Source organism: Delphinus delphis, chromosome 8 (assembly GCF_949987515.2).
Source record: "Delphinus delphis chromosome 8, mDelDel1.2, whole genome shotgun sequence".
NCBI classification, from domain to species: Eukaryota; Metazoa; Chordata; class Mammalia; order Artiodactyla; family Delphinidae; genus Delphinus; species Delphinus delphis.
In genome coordinates this window covers 62,136,707-62,164,180 of record NC_082690.1, presented here as the reverse complement: position 1 = coordinate 62,164,180, position 27,474 = coordinate 62,136,707, and the positions used below count along the sequence as shown (strand labels likewise).

General features: G+C 48.0%; 2 protein-coding genes across 4 annotated transcripts; one reads left to right on the top strand and one right to left on the bottom strand.

Moving 5' to 3' along the window:
* Window positions 1–1,076: 1,076 nt before the first annotated feature.
* Window positions 1,077–22,260, top strand: FHIP1B (FHF complex subunit HOOK interacting protein 1B). Of its 3 annotated transcripts, none has more exons than XM_060018405.1 (12): window positions 1,077–1,181; window positions 8,292–8,620; window positions 8,751–9,389; window positions 9,766–9,924; window positions 10,118–10,204; window positions 10,411–10,578; window positions 14,544–14,623; window positions 14,837–15,000; window positions 15,430–16,209; window positions 18,691–18,869; window positions 19,029–19,191; window positions 21,726–22,260. In XM_060018405.1, exons 2-12 carry the CDS (start codon window positions 8,483–8,485, stop codon window positions 22,085–22,087), a joined length of 2,919 nt encoding a protein of 972 aa, XP_059874388.1. In that variant the 5' UTR covers window positions 1,077–1,181; window positions 8,292–8,482; the 3' UTR covers window positions 22,088–22,260. The 3 variants fall into 3 exon arrangements, with proteins under 3 accessions (XP_059874388.1, XP_059874387.1, XP_059874389.1); XM_060018404.1 differs by having other exon boundaries at window positions 14,837–15,042; XM_060018406.1 differs by lacking the exon at window positions 21,726–22,260 and having other exon boundaries at window positions 14,837–15,042; window positions 18,691–18,892; window positions 19,029–19,176.
* A 311-nt stretch (window positions 22,261–22,571) lies between these two features.
* Window positions 22,572–27,262, bottom strand: C8H11orf42 (chromosome 8 C11orf42 homolog). The gene is made up of 3 exons (XM_060017293.1): window positions 27,191–27,262; window positions 22,971–23,769; window positions 22,572–22,705 (listed from the first exon to the last, which is right to left on the bottom strand). The coding sequence occupies exons 1-3, from the start codon at window positions 27,260–27,262 to the stop codon at window positions 22,572–22,574; spliced, it is 1,005 nt and encodes a 334-aa protein (XP_059873276.1).
* Between the last annotated feature and the right edge of the window lie 212 nt (window positions 27,263–27,474).

The following is a 27,474-nucleotide window of genomic DNA, read 5'->3' as shown; positions in this document are numbered from 1 at the left end:
TACCCATGTTCCCTTGTTATCATCTTATATAACTAGAGCACAGTGATCAAAACCGGAGAATTAACATCGATACAATACTTGCAACTAAACTGCAGACCTTATCTGAAACTTCCATTTCTCAGTCTTACTCTTGCTTGGTTCTCAAGACTGCTCGAACATCACCTCCTCCTGGACGGCTTCCCTAGGCCCCTTCGCTCTTCTTTCCCCTCATCTTCTAAACACACATAACACGCTAAGTGCTGCTCCAAGATGGCAATTACACTACGTTGCAATTGTCTACCAATAAGGGCTGAGGTCCTGGAGGGCTGAGACTGGTTTTAATTGATCTGGAATCCTGCCTGACAAAGAGGACCTTACTCCATGTTCCTTGGGTTGACTGAAAACGATAGTGCCCAAGAGATCACAAGGCAGCAGGTGTTGGCGAGCCAACGAGGGGCGGTCATCGCCCGGGTACTATCCAAGCCGTTCGTGCTGATGGTGCAAAAAAGGAACTAGACCTCTCGCTGTCAGCCCTCTCTAGTGCTCTGCTTTTCCACAGGCCCCGCCCACCTACCGACTCCTCCCCTCAGGCCTACCCTCTTGTTATCTCCTCCCCTTCCACGCCCCCTCTTCCACGGTCAGCACAGCCAAGATCCGTGACCCCGCCCCTATCACGTTAGCCTCTCTTTCAGCCGGATCTCTGTCCTAAGCCCCGCCCTCCGGTCTTTCCCTGCCTCTTTAAGTCACGTCGCTCTTTAGGTCCCTCCTTCTGCCCTCCGGTTCGACCTTTCTTCCTCAGGCTCCGCCCCCGCCCCGCGGGCCTCCGCCTCCCCAGAGGTCTTCCCCTATGACACGCCAGAGTCCTTCAGAAGGGCGGGGTTTTCAGTGCGAGGGGGCGGAACCTGGGGGAAGAGGCGGTACTCCTTGCTTGGAATGCCGTCGGCGACCCCGCCCCTGCGCTCTGCCGTTGCCAGGAAACAAGCATCAACGCTCTGGCTTTGGCCGGGCCCAGCCAATGAGCTGGCACGCCACTGCCCAGCGGTGCGTCGCTGGGCGGTTACGTGTGGTGCGCGGGGGCGCGGGTTGCGTGTGGCGCGGGGCGGGGCGCGGCTGGTGCGCCTGAGGAGCGATGGCGGCCTCAACTCACCTAGCAGCGCGGTGGCGATCGGGCCTGCTCAGGGTCGGAGTTCTGTGACTGAACAGTAAGTGAGGGCCGGAGGGCGTGTGAGAGGGGAAGAGGGGCTGGGGAATGACGGCACTGGGTTTGGTGACTGTCCTGGTTGTGAGGGGACAGGGTGAGGGGCTGGCATGTGGTGAGGGGCCAGGTGTGAGTGTGTAAGGTAGGGGAGTAGGGCGAGAGCCTCGGGGTGAGTGGGCAAGTAAGGAGCTGGGTTGTATGAGGGGCCGGGATGCCTTCTGAGGGGCCAAGTGGAAGGGACTTGTGAACACGATTTACTGAGGAGCTGGGGCTCCTGGGACAACCCTGGGACCAGAGTGAGGGGCTGAGGCCTGTGCGGGGCGGGGGAATGGACAGGGCGAAGGCGGGAGCATGCGGGCTGGTGGTGAATCGGGAGGGAGTTGAGAGTAGGGCATGGGGGAAGGAATGAGGGTTGTGAGACTTGGATAAAGGTGAGAGGTCGGTTCTGAGTGGAGCGTTCTGCCCAGTGAGAGCAGTAGTTTTAGACCGAGTAGGACAGCTTGGGTGGAAGTGTTGTGCTCTTGGCTCTTCTGCTGCATGGGCTCTACATATTTTGGACGATCAAAAAATGATAAGCGTCGTGGGCAGTAGTAACGATGATCATGGAAATCATTTTTTAGGCTTACTCTTCAACAGAGTCATCATTGGAATCCCTCGTTCCCTCAAGTTCCTCCTTGGGACTGCAGACTTGAAGATGGTCCCTCTCATGGAGATTTTTTGGCTATGACCGCCTATGTTTGTTGTCTTTCCACCTGCTTCTGGGCAACCTTACTCCACTGCTGCTCCTTACCTGTGCTGAGCTGTGGGGCTTTGACCGTTGCCACCTGTATTGGACTAACCACTTACAGCTGCTAATTCTACTTTCATGGAAATCATATGGTTTGTTACATACCACGCTGTATTTCGACTCCCAAACAGGATGGCTTTGCTTTCATTTTCTTACAGTTAAATTAAAAAAAAAGCGAACTTATGTACAATAAACTACTCATATTTAAAATGTACATGTTTGATGAGTTCTGACATACGTTTACATCTGTGAAACCATCACCACTTTCAAGATACTGAACATTTCTCCCACCCCCAAAAGTTTTCTCCTGTCCTTTTGCAGTTCATTCCTCGCTCCACGACATGTTATTGGGTTCACTTTATTAGCATTTTACAGGTCCGCTTTTCCCTGCCAACCCATATGCACATGGAAATTCTGAATGTTCTAGAAAGCTGGGTTGGCCCTCAGATAATGGCTCCTTTCACACCACTAAAATTTCCTCTCTATTGACAGTCTGCCACAGAGCAGATACCTCCCCCAACCTCAGGAAGAGGTAGACCTTCCCTATCCAGACCATTTTTTGGGAATTAGGGGCAGCCCAAGTCCCCATTCTGTTCTAGAGTCTGAGCCTCAGAACCAACTGTTCTGTCCTATGGTATGTTTTCATTGCTTCTCTCTGGAGGCTGAACAGGTTTTCATGCTGGTGGAACCCTTGGCAATCTGCCCGGATGTTCAGACCCCTATAGAACGTACATGTATAATGAAAGAGTTTAGAACAATGATTCCTGAACACTGGGCCAAGGACAGTGCCAGTCCATGATAAAGTTTTTTATCTATTCAAGGTGGAAGGAGAGAAAGGCAACATACGGAACATGAGTTTTCCATAAAGATAAATTTATTCTGAAATTATCTTTCCTATTCTTTTGGTATTAAAGTGCTCTCTCACTGGTAAAGTAATGGTGCCAGCGGATGATGGGTTTTAAAAAACGGATCTATTTGCCAAAATAAAAAGTAACAATCCTATTTAAAAAATTTTAAATCTATTTCTACTGGTTCATGAAATCCAGGAATTTAGGGTGATGATAGTGTGCCTGCTGAATTATGTTGAGGAAGCATGCATTTATACAGTAGAATTACTGTCTGACATCTAAATTGCATTCATGCATTACATAGCGATGTCAGATTTTACGGGAATTACATAGATTCCTTGTGAAGTATGCAAGGGCAGGAATTCTTATTTTATAGATGGAGAATCAAATCGAAGAGCCAGAGACCACATAGTGATAAAGTGGCAAAGCTGGACCCAAGATTTGGTCTCAAGAGAGTGACAGTGACTTGGGGAAAAAAAGTTTGTAACAGAGAGTGAAGGTGATGTGGAGTAAAAAGCATGTGATATACAGGAAGGGTTGTGATGACATGGAGGACGTTATCCTGGCAAAAAAGTCTTTTCTATGATTTGTAATTGTTCTGTTTCCAAAAGAGGTTAAAGAGACTTTGAGGGTGACATGGGTTTGAAGTTTTTGTTTAATAATGTGGCAAAAACATAGGAACAGGTGTACATAATACCTGGATCACATTGTGATAGTGATAGGTGAGTCAAGTCACATGTCCGATGGTTCTTAGGGACTGTCCAAATTCTTGGCTGATCTGGAGAAAGCACTGGGTTTCGTAAGCTTCCTGTTTGCTATACTGAATTCTTTGTTGAATAGTAGTGCGTTAAGTATAATGGATTTTGCTTTATGATATATATAGCTGAGTGGTAGATCTGAGGAGATGAAACATAGATGTGGATGATGATGTAGAGATAGAAACATGCTTGGAGTGCTGTGTGTAACCATCTATTCCATATCTGCTATGTGCCAGGCACTCTTATAAGTGCTGGGAGGACAAATTCATTCATTCGTATAGTAATTCATTTATTCATTCAGCAAATACTTTAGCATATAGTCTGCCCTTGTGATGCTCACATTTTATGAGATAACAAGATAGATAAGATGTGGTCCTGTGAAGTCTCAAGGAATTTTCAATCTGGTTGGGAGAGATGGACACATGAAAAGATAATTTCAGTTGAGAGAGAGAATGTGAAATATGAAAGTATATCATAATGAGGTGATTACTTGTCTGTATCTAGTCTCAGTCTCTCTCTATGTTCCAGTCATATTTACTCAGTGATCTATGGTATATCTCCACAGGTATCGCAGTTAACGTGTCCAAAACAGAACTCATTGTCTTTGCTTTGAAAGTCTGCTTTTGTACCGTGTGTCATATCGCAATCCAGGCAAGGACTTCAGTGTCATCTTCCATCTTTCTGCTCCTTCACCCCCTGTATGTAGTCAGTCACGAAAATCTTAATACATTTCCCTTTATATTATCTGTTTTCTTCATCTCCACAGCTACATCTTCACAGTTAAGGCTTTAGTTTACTACCTCCTCATCTCTCATCTGGATGTTTTTCCCCAGACAGTCTCCTGCCTTCAGGCTTGCTCTTTTCTCATCCGTCCCTGGAATGGTCTTTCTAAAAATGCAAATTTGATCATGGAGCTCCTCTGCTAAAAACTTTTGGCTCTTTGTGTTCTGTAGGATAACATCCAAATTCCTTAATATGGCATCATTTGGCCTCAACTCACCTCTCCAGCCTCATCTCGGGCCACTCTCTCTCTACTCTGTGTTCTAGCTTGAATAAATTGTTCACAGTTCCCTGACAAACATGTTACTTTTTTGAGTCTTGAAATCTTTGTAATAGCTGCTTCCTCTGCTAGGAATGCCTTTTCTTCTCTGCCCATTGAACTTTCCTCATCCATTAGGATCTAGTTCAGTTTCACCTCCTCTTTGACTTTTTTGTCGCCCTTCTGCAAAAGGGTGGAGAAAGCTGTGTGTGACGTGGGGATTTACTGTTGTAAAGGGGAGTCACTATGCAATAGAGTTCACTCTGTGAGTTATGAGGGCTCTGCCAGAGTGAGGTGGGGAGATCCCTGCAAGAAGCAGAGGTGGTACTGGGGAGAGGGGAGGGAGTGAGTTAGCACCATACACTGATAACCCATTTGTCTCATACATATAGGCTGAGGGATAGACAGGCAGAGAGGATATGTCTGAGCTGAGCTCTAGATCGTAGGCTCCTATGAGGTGGGGTTTGTTTATTTGTTTTTCCCTTTTGTATTACTATGAAGTTTTAATCAGATCTTTCTACTTTCAGAATCTAGGGTAAGAACCCATCGCTGCCTGCCTCTTACGTCAGTAAGAGGAAGAGCCATTGTAGGGGGAGAGAAGCCTCAGAACTTCACTGACCTGTTCTTAGAAGGTTGTTTTGGTCTCTCTCTGTCTGCTGTAGATGTTGCAGGTGTATCCCTGCCCCCACCTTCCTCCCTCTTTGCCTCTCCCAGGGCAAAGGTTCATAAGTGAGACTGAGCCATTTCCTGCCTCGTGCCTGCTATTCCCAGGTTGGTGGACACCCTTGCTGAGTGTTCCTATAAGGCTGTATTTCGGGCCCTCCGGTGAGTGCTTGACCTTGGCCATTCTGGGGGGTCTGAAAGATCATCTCCTTCTCTTTTCCTTGTGGCTGAGCCTGTAGGTAAATTTGGGAAGAGGGATCTACTTTTCTCTAGACTTTGCTGTGGGAGGAAAGGGCACAGTAATAGGGTGGTGATCCCATTCTCTTCTGTCTTGTTCTGAACTTTTCAGGGTTAACAGGGAGTGAGGGAGTCTTAGGTGGGTGACAGGAACACCAAGCTGTGGCTTTCTTTTAGATTTCTGAAGTACGTGAAGAGGGTCCAGGTTAAGTGTTAGCTTTTGGGTTCTGAGACCGTGATTTCAGTGGGGCTTTTCTCTTTGAGGTCTTTGAAAAGAAATGGGGGTGGGGTGGGGAGGGAAAGTCCTGGAGGCCAGTTCCCCTTGGGTCTGTGAGCATTGCTCTATGTTAGTCAAGGAGTGGAGCAGAGGTGGGCGCCCCAGGGACATCCCAAGGTAGAAGCTGTTTGTTAGTCTTTGGAATTGAGTTCTAGAAGCTGGAAGCAGTTTAGTTTTGGACCTGTTTAGGCCTTACTTTGCTGAGACTGGTTGCTTGGCCCTTCTTCAGCTCCCCTGGGGTATGAGTGTGAGGTTAGGTCTCTCTTTGCTCCACCATATGTTGCTATCTGACATATTTTTAAAGGCAAATTTGATCTTGTCATTTCCTTGTTTAAAAACCTCCTTTATTCCAGGGTGTTGATAGATAAACCCAAAGTCCTTAGCATGATATTCAGTGATATTTATAACCTTCACCCATGTTTACCCTTCAACTTAATATTGTATCTCTCTTCTCTAAATAGTCTGAGATTAAGTCACACCAAACTTGCAACTGTTCTTCAAATTTGCTATGTTCTTTCACAGTGCCATATTTTTGAACATACTGTTTTTAATATGAAGAAGGCCTTTCCGTCTGCTTTCTTTGTGGCCAGTATCTCGTTGTTAAAGATTTAAATCAGATATCACCTCTTTTCTGGAATCCTCTTATAGTTTCCCAGGAAGATTTAGTTGCTTTCCTTAGCACCCCCATGACATTTTTGTAAGTACCTCTGTTTATAATATCTATTGGAGTTTTTGTTTATGCTCCACCAACTGTTTCTATCCATTTTTGTATTTCCAGTGCTTACCTATTATTAGCACAGTGTCCCAGCACTTATCAGTATGATGTACACTGACTTAATCAACGAGTGAGCCCTGTCTGCTGTTTAGGACTGCTCCCACCCTTTATAAGACTGTCTTTTGAAAAAAAAAAAAAAGACTGTCTTTTGTTCTCCAGAAGGTTTTCTTAAGCATAGTTGCTATCTTCCTTTAGTGTGCGCTGATAATGGTGAGAGGGAGTGTATCTGGGTAGAAGGGGTGGTGGTTAATATAACTGGAGGCCAAATGTGGGCCTGTTGCCAGGTCTCTGGGTTCCTTTAGCCTTATTGAGTGTAAAGAGGAAGGACAACTGAACCACACCTTTCCTCTGAAGTTTTTTTGGTTTTTTTCCTCTGAAGTTTTTATACTTGTGAGATATTGTTGACAGACAGTATTGTTGAGGGGGTGGTAGATGTGATGAGAAGGAACTGTGAGCCATGGCCGAGGCCAACAGCTGTTTTGGTACTTTTCCCCATTCTCTAGTGAGGGTGTGACGTCATGTCCCCAGGAGTGAGTGTTGGATGCATCTGACAGGAGTGGGTATATGTGTGTTTATTGGGAGTGTATCCTTGTGTTCTTTGCTAGAATGAAAATTCTTCTGCTCTTTTGGTTGGCTCTGAATTTTTACCTCTTAAGATTATTCAGCCAGTTAAAGGTCTATTAGTGTATTTCCTCCTGGGTGGGCTTCTAGGGAGGGACCTGTAATAGTTAGAAAAAAATTTCTTCCTCAACAGTCCCAGAGGGCCGGAGTCAGATCAAGACTGGATTTCCTGATCTTTGTTTGTTCATTCACTCATTCACTTAAGCATCCATACATTCAGCAAATATTTATTGAGTCCCTAGGCACTGCTCTAGGTACTGGGGATACAACAGAGAAACCTTGCCCTCAATGAGCTTCATTGTAGTGGGGAAGATAGACAAATAAATAAGCAAATAAATATTTTTAGAAAGTAAAAAAACTGCTAAGAAGAAAGGTTTAGGAAGCTAGAGAGTGAAGGTGGGAAGATGTGCTATTTAGATAGAATTGTTAAGTAAGTCCTCTCTGAGGAGATGGCATTTGGAAAGAACTGAGCGATGTGAGCAATGTGAAGATCAGGAAAAGTACACTCCAGACAGAGGGAAGAGCAAGTATTCAAGAAGCCTTGTATGAGTAAAGTATGAGTGAGGAGGGGTTTGGTAGGCGGTTATACAGGTTAGATTATGTAATGCCCTAGAGACCAAGGTAGAGAATTTGGATTATTACCAGTGTGATAGGGAGTCATTGGAGGGTATTCAGCAGAGGAGAGATGTAGTATAATTTATGTTTTAAAACTCTGGTTGCCGTGTGGGGAATAGATTCTTAGAGTGGCAAGACTGGAAGTATGAAGACGAGATTGGAAGCTACTGCAATAGTGAGACACGTTTGGAGGGTATAGATGATAGGCTGATGAACTGGATATTAGAAGTAAGGACAAGAAGAAAGAAGGATGATGCCTAGGTTTTTGGCCTGAACAAGTAGGTAAATATTGGTATCATTTATTAAGGTGGAGAAGGCTGGGGGAGTAACACAGGTTTAGTGTTGGAATGAGTTCTGTTTTAGACATGTTGAATTTAAGGTGCTGACTGTGTGTGTGGAGTTCTCAGTGGAGTGGTGGTTCTGAGTTCTTCCTGCTGGGCGGTAGAGAGAGGCAAACTTCTATTAACCTCTTCCATCCTTTCTCTTTGAATTAGATTTGTAGATCTGGATCGGGCAGTGACCTCTGAGCTCACTACTCCAGCCTGGTATATCTTCTGGCTCCATGGACAGTTACTGGCTCCTACAGACCGGATGAAGCAGACTAGAGACACAAGTAGAGAAAGCCTCCGGCTGGCAAATTCTCAGAGTGTGGCCCTCTGGCCACTGGCCCTGCCCGGCCTACCTCATGGAGAGGATGAACTGGCTGAGCAGACTGGCCTCCCGGGGCCCTGGGCATCGTGTACCACAAGGGGCCAGTCTGCAGGCTCCTGTCATGGCTGACCCTGAGACCTGCCTCATGGTCTTCAAGAATCACTGGTCCCAGGTAGGAGACGATATGCTAAAGGTCCCAGTCTGCTGGCTGCCCAAGTCCTAACATTCTTTGTTCTCTCACCTTGCCATCTAGTCACCTGATCATCTTAAATTTTTTTCTCTTATCTGTCCTGATTCCCCAGGTGGTGCGAATTCTGGAGCGGCAAGGCCCTAGGGCAGCTCCTGGGGGAGCCGACGATCTCAGTGCTGTGTGCAACCACACTTACCAGATGCTGACACTGCTGGCGGAGGATCGTGCGGTGCCCTCGGCTCCCACGGCTCCTGGGCCCCTGCTGGAGTTTGCTCTGCGCGAGGACCTGCTAACCCGTGTGTTGACGTGGCAGCTTCAGTGGGATGAGCTTGGGGATGGGGTTGAGGAACGGCGGGCTGAGCAACTGAAACTATTTGAGATGCTAGTGAGCGAAGCTCGCCAGCCACTGTTGCGGCATAGTCCCGTTCGTGAGGCTCTGCTGATCTTGCTGGATGCCTGTGGCCGCCCTGTGCCCAGTAGCCCAGCACTGGATGAAGGCCTGGTGCTACTTCTCAGCCAGCTGTGCGTGTGTCTGGCCCGGGAGCCTTCATTGCTCGAGTTCTTCCTGCAGCCACCTCCTGAGCCCGGAGCTGCTCCCCGTCTTCTCCTCTTTTCTCGCCTTGTACCTTTTGTCCATCGAGAGGGCACCCTGGGCCAGCAGGCCCGTGATGCCCTACTCCTGCTCATGGCTCTATCAGCTGGAAGTCCCACTGTGGGCCGCTACATCGCAGATCACTCTTACTTCTGCCCGGTCAGCACCTCCTGGGATGGGGGGTAGGGTATGGTGTAGGCACGGGAGAGCACCTTCCTGTCCAGGAGTTGTGGAGGGACTATGTACCAGGGCCCTCTCCTTCAGGCAGTAGCCCCCCCCCCCCACCCCGGGTTTGAAAGCAGCACCTGGAGTTGGGGTGGGGATGAAACATGGGCTTAGGTGGATAAGGCAAGTATGAAGGCTCTTCATGGGCCAGTGTTCCCAGGTGATGTGTTGGCACCTTGGGTGACTAAATATCTGCTCTGGTAATAACTCTTACCCCTACTCGCATAAAAACTCTGGGTTAATAGTTCCCTGTTCCCCTTTTTTATATCGTCTGAGTCTTTGGTAACCTGTCCTTGGGGATGGCCCCCAGGTGCTGGCCACAGGGCTGAGTGCCCTGTACTCTTCACTGCCCCGAAAGATTGAAGTTCCAGGAGATGATTGGCACTGCCTGCGACGGGAGGACTGGCTGGGGGTGCCAGCCCTTGCTCTCTTCATGAGTTCCCTAGAGTTCTGCAACGCAGTCATTCAGGTGGGACTGGGGTTCCCAGGAGGTCTGGCCTTTGGTCATTCTGGGGAGATGGGGTGGGAGGGGGTGCATTCCCTGGAGTTCTGGTTTTCTTTCAGCTTGGGGGTAGGGTGCCTATTTGTATTCTACCATTCTGCTCCCTTCCTGACAATGGCCCCCTTCAAAATCCTCCGTCCTCTGTCTTGCACCCTTACAGGTGGCTCACCCTCTAGTGCAAAAGCAGCTGGTAGATTATATCCATAATGGGTTCCTGGTGCCTGTCATGGGCCCTGCCCTGCACAAGGTGAGAGTCATGGGTGGCAAGGCAGATTAAGGGATTAGGTTGAGGGGTGGTAACCTCAATGCCAGGACCAATGTGGGTGGCAGTGGGCTGGGTACTCCTCCCTTTTTCCCTGTCTGCTCCTGGTACCTCCTTAGAACTTAGGGAAAATGGCTTAGCATATGTGTGGGGAAGCCCTAAATTTCCAAACTTTCCCTTTCTTTGTCCAGACCTCTGTGGAGGAGATGATTGCCAGTACCGCTTATCTGGAACTTTTCCTACGGAGTATTTCAGAGCCTGCCTTGCTCCGTACCTTCCTGCGATTCCTGCTATTACACCGGCATGACACCCACACCATCCTTGACACCCTTGTTGCCCGTATTGGCAGCAACTCCCGGGTATGGCCCCTACCTCTGTCCTGGCTTACCTGGGTGAGCCATCTTCTCTCTCCGACCTTTGTTCTGGGAGGGTGTTCCTGCCCTTCTTTGGCCTTTGTCTCCAGCAATCACTTCAAAGTTAGGTGGCATTTTCTTTCTAGTATTAAACTTTTAACTGTTTTGGGTACAATTTTAATGTGGCCTCCTGCTTTTGTAATATACAAATCTAGGACACAGTTACCTTTTCTGGATGACTTCGGCTGCTCGTCACGGCTATAGGTGTTGCCATTGTGTGACACTTGTTATGTAGCGTTGACCTGAGGTTCTCTTCAGCTGTGTAGTGCTTTGTGACTTGCTCTGGGTGACTTGAGATCACTTCTTCAGGCTTTGTGTCTGCTTTGATAGGTGATCCAGCTGCTACTAGTACGTTTACCTTTTCTTCCCTCTGGATTTGCTGTAGAGTTATAGAACTTGGGGCACCCATTTGCCTGCCTACCTACTTATGTTCCTTCTTCCTGAAGAACGTTTTGATTGAATGTTCACTATATGTCATACTGTTCTCTGGTACTGAGGATATAATGGTAAGCAGTGGTTGCTGACTTCATGGAGCTTCCTTCATAGAGGAGGTAGACAAGTAAACACATAACCAAAATAATTGAAAATTGAGGTCATTGTTATAAAAAACCCAACAGGGTGCTTAGAAAACAGTAGAGTGGTCAAAAAAACTATTCTGAGGAGGTGACATTGAGTTGAGACCTAAAGGTCATGAGGGAGTTAGCCTATTGAAGAGCAAGTGGAAGAACAGTCTAGGCAGAGGGAGCAATGCATGCAAAGTACATACGTGGGGAACAGGAAATGAAATGTATTTGAGGAAATGAAAGACCAGTGTGACTGGAGGTATAGTGAGCAAAGGGGAGAAGGGAAGGAGAGGTGGGTGAGTTCAGATCATGTGTGGTCTTGTAGACCATGGTAAGAAGTTTAGATTTTAACCAATAGAAATGTATATAAAATAGGAGTAAATTGTTTCTAAGTCATAAAGACCCGAAGTCTTTCTGGGGGAGTAAAGCATTAGTTTAGCCGTGGACTTTATGGCATTTATTTTGGCTCCATCAACCATTTTTGTTTCCTTCTTTTATTATAAATAATTGACGTTCTCTGGGTCCTTGTGTTTAAAATAGAAGTTCTTAGATCACTAAAGGTTCTAGAAAACTGTTCTAGATAACCGAGGTACCTGGTAGTAGGGTTCCAGGTAAGTAAGGTTCCTGGATAGCTATGTTTTGTATAGTTGAGGTTTCTGAAGCTACGTTAGGGTGTATATGAGATATTCTAGCCTGACTCTGATTTGACCAGTGTTTCTGAACCAAGTGTACACTTTAGAATTTGAAAATGACAGTAACCATAACAACAGATTCTAGGCTCTGCCTTAGATTTCTTGAGTTATAATCTTTGGGAGTAGGCCCAAGGCATGTGTACTTTTATAATACTCCAAAATGTAATTATGATACATGCCTTGGGTTAAGAATTATTGTCATAAACTGATAGGGAAGAGATGTCAAAGCTTTAATTTTACAAAGGCATTGAAAAAGTTTTATTTCTCATTATGCTGAAGCTCGACCAAGGTCTTAAATCTGTTTGGCCTCATGGAATGTCCTGTGCATGTTTTGGGAATGTTGATTTCCTTCCTAGGATTTGATTTTTCTTCCTGTATTGGGCTCTGTCCGTCTTGCTTTTGTCTTAATCTTATCCTAAATTCTTTGATTCTCCCTCAGTGTCTTTAGTCTTCAGCATATATTTCTGTTAGTCTTGCATTTGGTCCCCTGGTCTCAGGAGCCTTTCATGGTTTTGGGTTATTTATTCTTGACTCTCAGTTCTTGGAGGAACCAAATCTCTTCTGATTTTAGGATGCCCATGTTAAACATGCAGGTGCTTTCCTTTCCCCTGTTTAGCCCTTTTAAGCTTGATTCTGTTGGCCTGACTTTGTAACTGCTATAGTCCAACTTTTGTGGCTTAAGGTGAATCATGCTGGCTAGCTAGCCTGCATATCTGTATTAGTTTCCTATTGCTGTCATAACAAATTACCACAAACATAGTGGCTTAAAGCAACACAGATTTATTATCTTACAGTTCTGTAGGTCATGTATCTGACACGGACCTCACCCCACTAAAATCAAAGCATCAGTGGGGCTGCATCCTTTCTGGAGGCCTTAGGAGAAAATCCGCTTCCTTGCTCACTGGGATCATTGGTCGAATTTACTTAATTGTAGATATAGCACTGAGACTCCTGTTTTCTTGCTGGCTGTCAGCTGAGGACCATTCCCATCTTCTAGAGACCAACTAAATCCTTGGCTTGTGATCCCTTGTTCCATCTTCAAAGCCATCAGTGGTGGATCGAGTCCCTTTCATGCTTCAGATCTCTCTCCTTTTTGACCCAGCTAGGAAAGGTTCTTGGCTTTTAAAGACTCGTGTGATTTGAGTGGGCCTATCTGGATAATCCAGGCTACTCTTCCCATCTTAAATTTTTTAATAACCTTAATCATACCTGCAAAGTCCCTTCTGCCATGTAAGGTAACTTACAGGTTCTGGAGATTAGGACCAGGACATCTTTGAGGGGCCATTTTTTCTACCTACCACACAATCTTTCAGTGAGTCTGAATGTTTTCATTGCTAGTTAAAATGGTCATTTAGGATAAACATCCATGCTGTCTAAAATGGGAACTGCTATCTTATCTCTTTCCCACCATGATTGGCTTTTGTTTGGTTTTGTTTTGTTTTTTCCTTGAATGTATGTGTGTATTCATTTATTTATTTATGGCTGTGTTGGGTCTTCATTGCTGTGCGTGGGCTTTCTCTAGGGGTGAGCGAGGGCTACCCTTCGTTGCGGTGCACGGGCTTCTCATTGTGGTGGCTTCTTTTGTTGTGGAGCATGGGTTCTAGGCACGCAGGTTTCAGTAGTTGTGGCACATGGGCTCAGTAGTTATGGCTTGCGGGCTCTAGAGCGCAGGCTCAGTAGTTGTGGCGCATGGGCTTAGTTGCTCCGCGGCATGTGGGATCTTCCTGGACCAGGGATCGAACCCGTGTCCCCTGCACAGGCAGGCAGATTCTTAACCACTGTGCCACCAGGGAAGTCCCATGATTGACTTGTAATTCCCCCACAGTCATTTAGTTAATGATGAGCACCTAGACTGTGCAGGTAGTGCCCTGGACTAAGACCCAATAGTTGTCTTCAGGGTGCTCAAGGTATACTTGCCGTAAGGGAATTATAGAGAAAGTGCTTCGGGGATTCATAGGAGTGAGGGAGTGCTTACATGTGTCTCTTCTCTTCATCTAGCCAGAGGTGAACCACCCTTTTTACTTTTCTAAAACAAAAGTTTCCCTTGTTCTGGACCCACCTATTTTTTTCTTTTCCTGTCAGCTGCCCTTGAACTTTTCTTTATCCTACCTTCTGAGAGAGACACTGGTGTTGGAGAGGTGACTCAGACTCCTTGTTCACAGCCCCACCCACTTCCCAGCTGGGATTCTTCCAGGTTCCCTCTGGTTTTTTGTTGGTAGGCGTTCAGTTACTATGCTGCTATAGTCTGTTGACAGGCATTCCCTTAGTTAACACGTTGCTCTTGTCTCCTGTTAGTCATTCACTCAGTCCCAGTATTTCCTGGGGTCTCTTCATGGGTATTCATTCCATTTAAGCATTGCTGGTATCTCTGCTGCCAGGTGTATATAGCCAGAGAGTTTGCTGATATGTGTATGGTCTATAGAAATACATTAAATCTGACATGTGGTTCGTTCCTATCTGTGAATAATGAAGTCTTGACCACAAAGATCATGTGCTCATTTATTTAATATTTGAATAATTGTTTTGTGCCAGGCCCTGTGCCATCATTGCTCCAGGAGAGGTTGGTTGGGCCTGGGGTTGGGGAGGTTTCCATTTGGTAAACATCTTGGAGGGTAGAGAGCTCTTATGGTGACTCCCCGCCCCCCCCCCCCCCCAGCTCTGCATGGTCTCTCTGAGTCTCTTCAGGACCCTACTGAACCTCAGCTGTGAGGATGTCCTGCTGCAGCTGGTTCTCAGGTACCTGTGGGGGCAGGGCTGAGGGATGGCTGATCCTGAACCCTCCGGGCCCTCAGGGCCTTGTGCATTGCTGGGGTGATGGGTTGCATTGGGGTTGCTTGTGTGTGTGTTCTCTCAAAGCCTGGCTTAGCCATATAGTTCCACTGATGTTCTCCCAAGCCCTGTCCTTCCTTCCTGATCTATCCTGTGTCCCTTTTCTGCTGTCTTTCCCAGGTATCTTGTCCCGTGTAACCATGTGATGCTGAGCCAGAAGCCAGCTGTGCGCGATGTGGACCTATATGGACGAGCAGCAGACAAGTTTCTCTCCTTAATTCCACGCTGTTGTCGGCACCGTGCCTCCAGCCCACCTCGTCCAGAGCATGCCTCGTGGGCACGAGGTGGGCCTAGCAGAGAGGCAGGGAGAAGGGAGGACATGACGGGTATGGCCCGGGTTCTGGGGGAGCTAGCAAGAAGGTGGGAGGAGGGAGGTGGCCGTGAGTGGCATTCCATCTTTGGGGAGGTTGATGAGGGGTGTTGTAGGGTGGATCCTTAACTCCACCAAAGAAATTTAGCTTCTGAGCAAAGCTGTTCCTTTTCTTCACTCCAGTTGTACTCTTCTATTTCCGTTGTTTTTGTGGTGTTGGTGGTAATGAGGAGGGGGTGGTGGATGAGGAAAAGCTTAATTTGAGGGGTGGAGAGTCAGCTGTCTGAATCAGTGCCATGTTTCTTCTGCTTCATTGCCTTCTCTCTTAGTTACCCAAAGTGTCTCATCCTTCCTCCTGCACCTCTGGCTCTTTGATCTCTCTTATGTGTTTTCCCCTCTGCAGGCCCTGGAAGCCCAAGCGTTGACTCCTCTTCTGTGGTGACGGTACCCCGGGCCTCCACGCCATCTCGTCTGGCCCTCTTTCTGCGACAGCAGAGCCTGGGTGGCTCCGAGTCCCCAGCCCCAGCTCCTCGCTCACCGGGGCTTGCTGCATCCCCAGCCTCCAGCCCTGGCCGACGGCCCAGCCCTGTGGAGGAGCCCGGTGAGCTGGAAGACAATTACCTGGAGTATCTGCGTGAGGCGCGCCTTGGTGTGGACCGCTGTGTCCAAGCCTGCCGTACCTGGTCTGCCCCCTATGATGGCGAGCGGCCCCCTCCTGAGCCCAGTCCTGTTGGCTCCCGGACTAAGAAACGCAGCCTACTGCCTGAGGAGGGCAGGGGCCATGCAGGGGAAGGGGAGGTGGAGGAGCTGGGGCGGGGGGCGCTGGCTCTGGGTGTGAGGGAGGGCCCTGGCCACCTGCGCCCTCCCCAGCTCAATGGGGTGCCAGGACCATGGCCTGAGGGGGCCAAGAAGGTTCGTCGGGTGCCACAGGAGGGAGCTGGGGAACTACTAGAGGGCACCTCCGAGGGCGTGGCAGGACTAGAGAGCTTTGGGCAGGAGCTCCGGGAGCTGGAGGTGGCGTTGAGCAATGGGGGCGCTGGCTCAGAGCCCCCTCTAGAGCCTTCACTACCTCTTGAGGAGGAGGAGGCCTACGAAAGCTTCACCTGTGCCCCTGAGCCCCCTGGCCCCTTCCTCAGCAGCCCTTTGCGGACTCTCAGCCAGCTGCCAAGCCAGCCCTTCACTGGTAAGCTACTTAGCCTAGGTCTTCTCCTTTGTGTACTCTTTGCATGTTCTCCACATGTTTGTGCTGGTTTCTGAGACTTCTTGCCCATGTCATTCCTGTGTACTTGCCTAGCTCCTCATCCATTTTGCCTGGGTCCCCTCCAGATACATATCATGTCATACTTGTGTCTCAGTGTCTGTCTGTAGTCTTCCATGCTTGTGCTGGTTTGAGTATTGACTTATGTCTGAGTCTTGTGTGTCTGTCCTTTATGCATGTTCCTCCTCTTCCTCAGTCTGGCCATTTTCTGGGATGTGTGATTAGGATATTCTGTGTTTGGTGTTTCCTGGTGAATCACAGCAATACATCTGAACCATGTGGAAGACATATGTGCTGTCCTGTATGTGAGGCACCTATAAATCATGCTGTTCCATGTTGTTCCCACCAATATATCTGTCTGGGTGTTGGGTCTCTTGTCAGCTCTCCTGTCGCCCAGGGTCAGCTCTCTGGTATACTTCTCTTCTTCAGCCCTGGCCTCCTTTCTCCCAGCCTCTTTAGAGAAGGGCTCAGCTTCAAGTTTCTCCTGTTCCCTATCCTTGCACCTTGTTGGTTGCCCTGACTGCTCAGTAAGACTTTCTAAGGGTTTATGGTTAGTGGTAAGAACTGAAGCAGATAGAGTGAAATACCTCTCTCTGGGTAAATTAGATCAGTGAAATACCTCTATCAGGGCAAATGACAAAGCATGGCCCTGAGCCCCCTGGCTAAGTTCTTTTGGTCTCTCCAAAAGACCTTGGAGCTAGATCTGGCCTGAGTGCCTGGGCTAACTCCTCTTTGTTTTTGTTTGAGAGCCAGCTTTACCCAGCCCAACCCTCATCTGGCTCTTGTCCCTACTCTACACCCCACGCTGGGGATTGGTGGGGAGGCACTTCTGGGAAGCTGTATAGTGCTTTGGACTAGACATACCTTGAGTTAGCATTCCATCTATGTCTTTGTTGTGTGTAAATCACTTACTATGATGCTGGTACATTGTGAGAACTCAGCATGTGGTAGTTTAGGATTATCATCTCTTGGGTGCATGGCGGATACAAGTTGACCAAGGTACCTGCATATCTTCCTGTTGTTTGCAGTCAAGTTATCATGCATTGATCAGTACATGCCCTAGCTGGGCCTTGCACAGCATCAGGCCTTTTGCTCTGGAGTAATGACAACTCTCTTGCAGACTACAGAAAATATGTCTTTTCATTTATTTAGGCTTTGCTCTGCTCTTTCCTTCTCTAGACCACTAGAAGGTGGTGTGCAGGTTTTACCACTTTCTTGAAGCGTTATTTGAAGTTCTGTCCTTTTTCTTCTTCTAAACTCATCTGAGCTTTTTCTCTTGCAGAAAAGTCCCCGGAGATGAGAAGGACAAAGTTATGGGATATCTTAGGACCCTGCTAAGCTAGAGTTGTTTTAGAGCTAAGGCTAGTCATGTGCATGTGGAGTAAGAATGTTCTAGGATCTTTCTCAGGATTCAGTGTCTCTTGCCCTTCATTGTTCTCCTGCCTCAAGTCTTAGTGCAGTTCCTAGGCACACTCCCTCTCCCTGACAAATCCCTGACCAGACAGACTGTGATGGTTCTACAGTCCTAGTGTTGGTGATCTGGCTCAGTTGAGGCCAGTTCTCCCGGAAGATCATTCTAATCCCTTCTGCCATCCTCTTTTCCACCAAAGAGTCTGTCCTGAATCAGTTTTCTCTGGCCCTGAACTAAGCTCTTTTTTCCCTACAGATTCTATTTCATCACCTTGGTTCCCCGCTCCTGAACAGACCTGATTTCTTTTTTGGTTCTCCAAAGATTCCTCCCCTAACTTTAAGTTGACCAATCTAGTCACCGTCTTTGCCTTCACTATGCTTTCTTCTTGCTTTATTTCTGACTCAGGTCTAGTGTTATCCCCTGTCTTGTATGTAACCTGATTTCTTCTTTTGGTCTAATCACTTTCTCACTTGTTCTTTCTTCAGTTGTCCTCTTGGGTGAAGCTTTTTAAAAAACTGAGAAATATTACATAGCTTATGGTTATTATTGAATACTTATAATTTGCTAGACTTTGGCCTAAATGCTGTGTATCAGTATCTCTTTGATCCTCTTAATAACCTTATGAGGTGGGTGTATTTTCTTATATTACCAAGTAGGAAACTATGCTTGGAGAGTTTTGATTCATCCAGTAACTTAACTAGTAAACGGTAAAGCTAAAATTTGAACCAAGTCTGTCTGATTCCAGAGCCTGTGGTCTGGTCCTTCAGCTAGAATGTGTATAAAGCTGGCATCTGGACCTCTTGAGGGTCCATGTGGTGTCTGCCATTTTATCTCCTCCAGAATAGGTGGTCACAGGATATTTAAACATGCAAATCATTTTCTGACACAAATAATTTTCATCTAGTGGTGGTGGGGGGTTTCATTTTGGGGAGGAATGCGTGTGATGTGCATTGTGTTTAGGCCTTGTATCCTTGTGCCCACCCACCCCACCCCAGGCCCCTTCATGGCTGTGCTCTTTGCCAAACTCGAGAACATGCTGCAGAACTCCGTCTATGTCAACTTCCTGCTGACGGGGCTGGTGGCCCAGCTGGCCTGTCACCCCCAGCCCCTGCTCCGCTCTTTCCTGCTCAACACCAACATGGTCTTCCAGCCCAGTGTCAAGTCCCTGCTGCAGGTGTGCGATGCATGCATGCATGGGTGCGTCCAGGCTCCATGGTGGGCCAGGCCCACAGCTGGAGTGGCCCTGGGGGGGCTGGGAATAGGCCCAGCGGGGCTAGAAAGGACTGTGTCAGTCTAGAGCCACCCAGAAATGTCATGAAGTTGTGCTTCATAGGTGCTGGGCTCTGTGAAGAATAAGATTGAGAGCTTTGCAGCCTCCCAGGAGGACTTCCCAGCACTGCTATCCAAAGCCAAGAAGTACCTCATTGCCCGTGGCAAGTTGGACTGGACGGAGGGCCCTGCGGCAGGATCTGCCCCCCGCCGGTCTGATTCCCTAGGTGAGGCGTACCCTGCCACCACCTCCCTGTCCTCCCTAGGCAACTAATTAGCTCAGGTTAACTGAGTTTCTTATTAAGGTTGAAGCCTTGCACCGGGAACTAGGGAGTTGCAGAGAGTAGAGTCTTGATTTTGTCCTCAGGTTTCTGGGCAGAGGAAAAACATAGTTCTGTCCACTGAGAGCCAAACCAACAGTACCAGCAAAAACTACTCTAGAAGTTGGGGACGGGCAAGGGGACAGAAGAGTCTCTAGGTTGAGATATTGTTAAAGCTTGGTAAAGGACATGGCATTTGACATGGGCCTTGAGAGATGGGTAGGACTTGAGTAGGCAAAGGAGTGGGATGGCTTTATTCTTTTGTTCAGGGGACAGCATGAATTGTTTAGTTGGAGCAGGGGATTTGGAAGTTGGTGGAACAGTTGGTAGTAAGGTTGGAAAGATTTGGTCAGAGCAGAAGGTTCTCAGCGTAGAAGTTGGGCTAGGCAGAGGTTGTAAACTTTTAGGCAGTGAGAAACCATTGGAGGTTCTTAGATCTGGGAATGGAGAGATAAGTGTGTTAGTTCATGTGCTAGTTGCACTGGAGCTAGGAGAAAATGAAGTCAGAAGAGCAATTGGGAGGCTTATGCCATAATGCGGATGTGACCTGTGAGGCTTGAATTAGAATAGTGGAAATAGAAAGGAAGAACTTGATGGAAATGGGAAGGAAGTACTAGCAGAGTTTGGTGAGTGGTTGTGGGGTATAAGGAAGAAGGAAGAGTTAAATATGACCTTGATATTCTAAATTTAGATCTTTCATCAACAAGTATCTGAGTGCTTGCCGTATGTGCTAGGTGTTGTCTGTGATACAGGGGACTCAGGGAGGTACAAGATGTGATCTTTGCTTTCAAAAAGCTGATAGTCTAGATAGTGACTAGAGGATTGTCATAACTGAGGGAGCAAGGTCCCAATGGTGGTGGAAGTAAGTGGGATCCAGAGCACAGGAAAGTTTTTTTCCCCCTTTGAGGCAAATGAGGAGAGATCAAAGGAGGAAATGTTATGTACAAGTGGAGTTTTGAGGTGTGGAGGGAAATTTTAGGGAGTTGAAGTCATCCTTTATTTGCTAATTGAAGTAGGAGGCAAAATAATATGCTGAGCAAGAGAGCAGAGGTGAGATGGGGGCTTAAGGAGGAAAGTGTATAGGTTGGGAAGAGAGTACCAGAAGGGTTATTAGATAGCTGTGAAGGCCCAGCTGAAGTTCCTTAGCATGATTTCCTCATGGTCCAGTACCAGGAATCATTTCTTGCTTCCACAGTCCTGGTACTATGTTCACTGTGGAGGGCCCAGGGATATAGAGGTAAATAAGACAGAGTCCAAGCCCTTAAACTCACAGATTAATGTATGAGGTAGAAGACATGAGAACAAGTTATTAAAATGCAATGTGATAGAGCAGTAAAATGGGAAGTTAGTGGAGAGCAAATTAGAGGAGAGGTAGGGATGGGGAAATTAGGCCAAGGATGAAAACATTGAGGAAAGCAAAATTAAGGCAGAAAGGGCTACAGAGGCATGAAAGGAGCCTGGAGGGTTCCAGGAGGAGCACATAGGTGTGGATGCCAAAGCAGGGAGAGTTTCTAGAAGAGGTGGGAGGAAGTGTGTAGAGAGTTTCTAGAAGAGGTGCGAGGAAGTGTGTGAACCTGGTTGTAAAGGGCTCTGAATGCCAAATCTAATATATCTGTTTAGCATATCTCTGTAGCCATTATTAGAGGTCGAGAATGGGAATGGTATCATGATCTAGAGACTAGATCCCTAGAGTCTAGGCCCTAGGTCCTGGACAGGGCCAAGAACAGATCCAGAGCCAGCAATCTAGGAGGAAGGAAATTAGAGAAGAGAAGGCAGTATTTTAAATGGTTCATTTGAGTCTAAGCTGACATGAAGTTGTCTGGCCACAACCAGTGGGAGGGTGGCTTTGGTGGATGTCGGAGAGGGATTGGTGGAAGGCCAAGTGGTGGCACAGGAGAGCAGAACTTGGAGGGACAGTGGTGTGTGACAGATCTGATAAAGTCACTGAACTATGACTGCATATGTAGCACCTGTGGGTATTGAAGGAGCAGGGGTGTGGGTGAGGTGTTACAGGTAGGCAGGGGAAGGAGGAAATGTCTAGAGGATTGACCCATCTAGTATAGGAGGGTGCTGGGCAGCAAGAATAAGCGCATGTTACAGACTGAGGAGAAAGAGCTTGGTGATGGTAGAAGAGTGATTGGAAAGGGAGGCGCAGTAAGAGAACCCCTCAAGGTGAAGGGGCCTGGAGAAGGGAGGGGTCTTGTCTGGGAATGAAGTATCTGAAGGGTTGACTGCCTAAAGACTGAGCATGATGGTTGGCTGTTGGGGAGGTTGGGTAGAGGGAAGGAGGCTGGGCAGGCAGCACTTTGGTGTTAAGAGTTCTAGTGGAGAGGTCCATGCCCCTGGGGGAGTGGGGGTGCGTGGGGAGGGGAATCTCCTCTCCCAGGCCAGGGAACTTTGCCTGACGCCAGCAGCTTCATGACACTCCTGTTTGTTCCCAGTGAAGAGCCGGAGGCCATCCTTGGGGGAGTTGCTCCTGCGGCATGCACACAGTCCAACCAGGGCTCGGCAGGCGGCACAGATGGTTCTTCAGCCTGGGAGAGACGGCACAGGACTTGGCCTAGGTGGGGGCTCCCCTGGGGCATCAACACCGGTCCTACCCCCCCGGGGTGGGGCCCCTGACCGCCAAGGTGAGGCTCTGCGAGTCAAGAATGCTGTCTACTGTGCAGTCATTTTCCCTGAGTTTCTCAAGGAGCTGGCTGCCATCTCCCAGGCCCACGCTGTCACCTCGCCTTTCTTGTTGGATACTTCAGAGGAGGGATCTGGCCCTCCCATCTCAGGCTTTGGGCCCCTCAATCCTTAACTTTCTTCCATGGACAATCAGGGCCTTGAGTGGCCTGTGCTGGGGCCAGGGTGTAGGCTCCTTTTTATGTTTGGAGGCAGTGGCAAGAGGACTTTTTAATTTATTTCCGATGAATGTTTTCTGGAGAACTTGTTGCAATATGTATAAAAGGGAAATCTCTATTCTGTGCTCATTCTTCTTTCCCACGCTTTTTCTGTAGGGCTGGGGCCCCAAGAAAGTTGTACATGGATGGGGAAGTGGTCAGGGTGTTTTCTGTCTGGCGAGGACACGATGCCAAGGTTTTGAGGTACTTCTTATGCCTTTAGAGGGTGAGGGGACATGAAGCCTGGGGAAAAACGTTGGGACTTTCCTCCTCCACACTCCTACAGGAAGAAGCACCATGGGCCCAGGATGGTTTGGGGGAGCAGCAGCTGATGTTTATTGGGGACCAGTATCCCTTTGTCAGATCTTGGGGGCCTGGCCCCCTGTATCTCTCGCCTCAGCTTCATTCGTCGTCGCTGTCGAACTCCGAGGACAGACCCTGCAGCAGGGGCAGGGACATGGAGTGCCGCTCGGGGTCCCCAGGGCCCCCACCCTGGGCTCCTGGTGCGGGGCTTCGGGGGCTGAAGAGCCAGTTCTCTGCCAGGGTTGAGGATAGCCACAGCTTGACTCATGCCCTTGTCTTTCTGCCGCCCTGGTCCCTCCCTCTGGTCTTCTGTGCTGTACCCACCCCCTCACCAGGACCACGCTTCCATCTCGCCCTCCCCTGGCTCCCTCACTCCATCCCCCTCACCAGGGTCCAATGTGGAGTTATGGGTGCCCCACACACTCCTGGGCTCTACACCCCACGCCCTTTCCCTCTACCTTATCCCATCCCTCTCATCTTCATTTCCCCTAGCAGTACCTGACAGCATCTGGGGCCCCCTTCGGAAGGGGTTTCGGCCCTTGTAGGAGAATCTGGGTGGTCTGCCCTCTGGCCCTTCCTGGGGAGGTGGTGAAGGTGGGGCTGGGCCAGGTGAGAGCACATCAGCAGCTTCGGGGACATCAGCAGGGGCTGACATGGGGGCTGGAGGTGGCATGATGCTGAGGTCAGGTCTGACCCAACTGGCCCCATGGGGCAGTGGGTCTTTGATCAGGGGCTTCTGTGGTCCCAGCACTCCCTTGGGCTGCAGTGAAAACTTGAGGCAGGAGAAGGCAATAGGCAGTGACCGCTGTAACCAGAGCAGTTGGGGCTTCCGGGCTGTAGGCAGCAGCCCCAGCTGTAGCCAGGAACAGGAGAAGACCTGGTAGATGACGTAGATGCTGTGGGTGCTTCGGAGCCAGGGAAGAGTCTGCTGTAAGCTCACCTGCCCTGGTGGCAGCAGCAGGAAGGCCACCTTCTTGCGCAGGCCACCCATATGTAAGCGGATCCGGCAGGGCTGCCCATCCAACAGTCGCATTTCTTCATAGGCTGTCTCTGCCCGGCCATTTGGTGAGTATTCTCTAGTGCAGTGGGCAAAGGCACCTTCAGAGCCTGCCTGCTCCAGGAGGTTCGGTAGTGGCCCCACTGGTTGTAGTGCCCGCCGGCCCTGCCGACCTGGCAGAACCAGGCGGGTGTGGACTGGGCGGGACTGTTTCACTAGCACACCCAGTAGGTCAAAGCAGGTTGCATCCGACAGGAAAGGTACTGCCACTACATTGGGCCCAAAGCGCTCCTCTGTAACCTGCAGGTGGCCAGTTTATAGGTCAGGGACTGAGTTAGGGTCAGAGTTAGGCGTTATCTGGTAGCCTACTCTAGCTTGACCCTCCCACTGTCACTGCACACTGTGCTCAAACTGTTGTGCTTCCTGCTTGTCTCCCAGTTCCCTCTAGCAAAACCTGAATCTCTACTATGTACCAGACTCTGCTAGATACTGGGAATGCATTACAAAATGAGACTTTGTTCTTGTCCTGATATAGCTCAGAGAGCAAGCTGTGGAGCAGATGAGATGTGATTTAACAGCCTTTGTCTTTGATAGAAGAGGATCAAGGATAGTTTCTAGGTAGTAATGCTTTAACTTTGAAGGAATTAGCCAGGTAGGAGAATGGTCAATCCAGGCAGAGGGAACAGCCAGTGAAAAAACTTGAACTTACAAACTAAGAGGGGCATAGTCAGGGAAGTATACTTTCATATTACTTAAGTGTAGGGTGTGGAGAGGGACAAGCACACAGGAGCTTGATTATTCAAGGCCTTGTGTGTGTGCTAAGTGATGGGACTTTTATCCTGAGGACAGTGGGAAGCCACTTGAAGGATTCTGGTTAGGAGGGGCACAATTCAGATAGGCATTTTAGAAAGTTAATTTTGAATAGGAAGGCATAAAATAGAGAAAAAGTCAGTTAAGAGTATTGTAAAATTCCAGGCAAGACATGGTGAGGCCCTGAACTAAAATAATGGGGGAAGGTATTTAGGTTATAGAATTAGTAGAACTCGGTCACTTAAGGGGTGTGGGAAAAGGCATCCTCAAGGATTAGGGTTACATGGGTGATGTCATTAACCAAGAGTGGTTACACAGAAATAGGTTTGGAAGTCCACACCGCATCTATAACATCTTAGTATACACCTTCTGCCCGAGCTTCAGAGGATAGTTCTTTTAGGGATTTGAGGCCTCATCTTTGTAATGCTAGTTCCAGTAGGCTTTCACAGATTACAGTTCCTCTTGGTTTTGTCCTTCTGGCCTTTTTGTGCTGGGTAACCCAGTTCTGGAAAATTTAATTTCATGACCAACTGGGAAGCCCTGTAAGATCCTGTCTAGTAATTGTACTTAGGTATGATCTTGACTCATCCAAGATATTGTTGGTTGAGACTTCTGGCTCTGTGTTCTGCTAAGGAGCATACACAGTTCCCTCTTTGGGCCCCTTTCACGTTAGAGTCCTATTCTTAAAATGCTGTGTGCTCTACTTCCCTCCACCAGACCCCCAATCCCATGTGTCTGTGCCCCTGCTGATGGCATTGCCCACTTTACTGGCTTTCTTGTAGAATTCACCAATGGTCCCTTAAGGTTGATCTGCTTTTTGCTACGTAAAGCTGTTTTGGAAGTGCTGCCCCCCAGCGTAAGGGGGGCGTAGCTAGTTGTGTCTGGACTTTACACAAGCTGAGATAGCTTGTCACTACTGTCTTGTCACCTAGCCAAGGAAATAACTGGTGCTCTTTGTTGATCTGCATGGAAGAATTTCCTATCATTCCTTCTCCTTTGTTTCACTAACGTATGGGGCATTTAACTTTTGGGTGGGGGCATAGGTCTGAAGAACAGGACCCTGAGAAGAACAGTTGGATTTCCAGGGGTGAGAGCAGAGCAATGGTGGGTTAGCATTTTTGTATAGAATGCTCTGCCTCATGACAGTGAAAGCATAATCATCAAATATAACCTCAGAATCCCAGCCTAGCTGCTCCTTTGGTGCCTAGGATTCTGTACAAATGAGACGAATTGGAACGTCTCCAGGAGAGGTCCCTCTAACAGGAGTGTGATGTTCCTTATGGTCTAAATTTCTGCTAAAAGGTGATTAAGCTGGAAACTCTCTTTCAGAATACAGACATGAATTTGCCATGGAAGTTTATTAGGCCCTTATTCTTACCCTGAGGGCCCCAGTGGTTATCCTAAAGCAGGAAAAATAAAGCACTCAACACTATGCTAGGGTGAACGTGTTCTTGGCAGTCATCATTTGAGACCATGACCTGCTTCCACTGCACTTCTGGGTAGAATTTCTGAGGACTTAGAGGCCTGCAAATTCAGCTCTCCCCAGGGCAGCCCAGGAAAGTGATGGTGGAAGATTATCTTCCTGGAGGTACCTTGGCGGGTTTGAATTCTGAATAGGGAGCCCTTGAGCCACATTCTGTTTTTCTACAAAGTGCCCAGTAAATCAGCAGTTCTGGAAGAGGAAACCAGGTTACTCAAAGGTATCCTACTTCTTGAACTTGTCACATACTACCAGTGATTTATCCTGAATGTCCCTACCCTGACTTTCCTGGCAATTTTCCATTTAAATAGGACAGGGAGTTTTTCTGATACTCAGAGATGGTGTAGCTTTTTAATAGTTAAAGACCCCATTTACTTCACCCTAATTCTGATTGATCTAGTCCAGGACCAACCTCTAACTAGTTGCTCTCATTCTTGGGAGGACCTTGGCTCTTCTCTTTCTGCTTCCTTGGGAAGCTGACCTTTGTGGTGAGCTGCTACTCCATTGCCGATGGGAGCTACGTGCCATTAAGGCTGCTTTGAGTTTGGTAGTTACTGCTTTAAGATGATTGTTTTAAACTTGGTGGGCTGCTTTCTGCAAATGCTTTAAATTCACTCTCCTTCAGATAGGCTGACCAGAACCCGATCCCTAAGTTCTCTAATATCAGAAATTAGTGTCCATCTAGATTTTGTGGGATTTTCTGGACACCAGCAACTCAGAGCTGAGATCTGCCTGCTCCTGGAAATCTGTATATTTGGCTCAAAACCCAAATTTCTCATTCTGTGGAAGTTAAGCTGGAGGGAATATCTGTGAAGAGGTCAAAGGTAAAGTTCAGGTTCTTTAGAAAACGTAAAAGGCCTTTCACCGTCAGCCCCTATACCTCTTCTTCCTCATTTTCACCACTAATTCTTTGAACCCTGTTCTAGAGGACTATTTGTAGTTCACTAATTTACATTTTTCTTTCTTTCTCTCTTGGCTTTTGCATATATTCTGCCTTTAACTAGTACACTGTTCACTCACACACACACCCCCGCCCCTTGCTCATTAGGTGTTTTATTAAGCACCCTTTATGTGCCAGGTATTCCTCTTCCCTCCATGTGAATAACTCCTATATGCCAAGCTGGAATGTACTCACTCCAGGAAGCCTTCCTGACCTCCTAAGTCTACCCCTGACTTAGCGCTTCTCTTTTCTGCTCTCATAGCTCCCTATCCATTGTCTTTCAAGGAACCTTTCTTACTGTTTTTGCAATTGTAATTAAATTGGACACTCTGTGCAAAGCACTTAATGCAGTGCCTCACACATAAGCCAGCACTGAGTAAATGTTAGTTATTATTGTCTTTAGGCTTCCAACTCCTTCCAACTTATAAACTGCTCAGACCCATCTAGGTCCCACTTTGTTACTTCCTCTTTAGCCCTCTTTACTTACCTACCTTATCTTTGATGAGGGTCCAGGTAGCATCAGCTTCATCCAGTGTCAACAGGTGAGGGGTACCAACCAACATGATGGAGTGTGGGAGGGGTTAGGCAGGGCAGTAGCTGCTGCAGAAACCCCAAGCTGCCCATAGAGGTGATGCCCCAGGCCCTGGACTCTGACATACTACAGCATGAGGTCATAGAGGTCCTGCCGGGTGTTGGGGCCTTGGGTGGGGAGAGGGCAGTCGCTTTCATAGCCTCACTGTACCCACCACCTGAGTCCATACTCTTTAGTCACCTA

Coding starts and splice junctions, on each gene's coding strand:
- FHIP1B (XM_060018404.1), top strand. CDS start 8,483: ATGGAGAGGATGAACTGGCTGAGCAGACTGGCCTCCCGGGGCCCTGGG. Junction 14,624..14,836: donor CTGCTGCAGCTGGTTCTCAG/GTACCTGTGGGG, acceptor TGTCTTTCCCAG/GTATCTTGTCCCGTGTAACC. Junction 16,210..18,690: donor GCCAAGCCAGCCCTTCACTG/GTAAGCTACTTA, acceptor ACCCCACCCCAG/GCCCCTTCATGGCTGTGCTC.
- C8H11orf42 (XM_060017293.1), bottom strand. CDS start 27,262: ATGTTGGTTGGTACCCCTCACCTGTTGACACTGGATGAAGCTGATGCT. Junction 23,770..27,190: donor GGACCCTCATCAAAGATAAG/GTAGGTAAGTAA, acceptor GGCCACCTGCAG/GTTACAGAGGAGCGCTTTGG. Junction 22,706..22,970: donor GGGGCCCCAGATGCTGTCAG/GTACTGCTAGGG, acceptor CAACCCTGGCAG/AGAACTGGCTCTTCAGCCCC.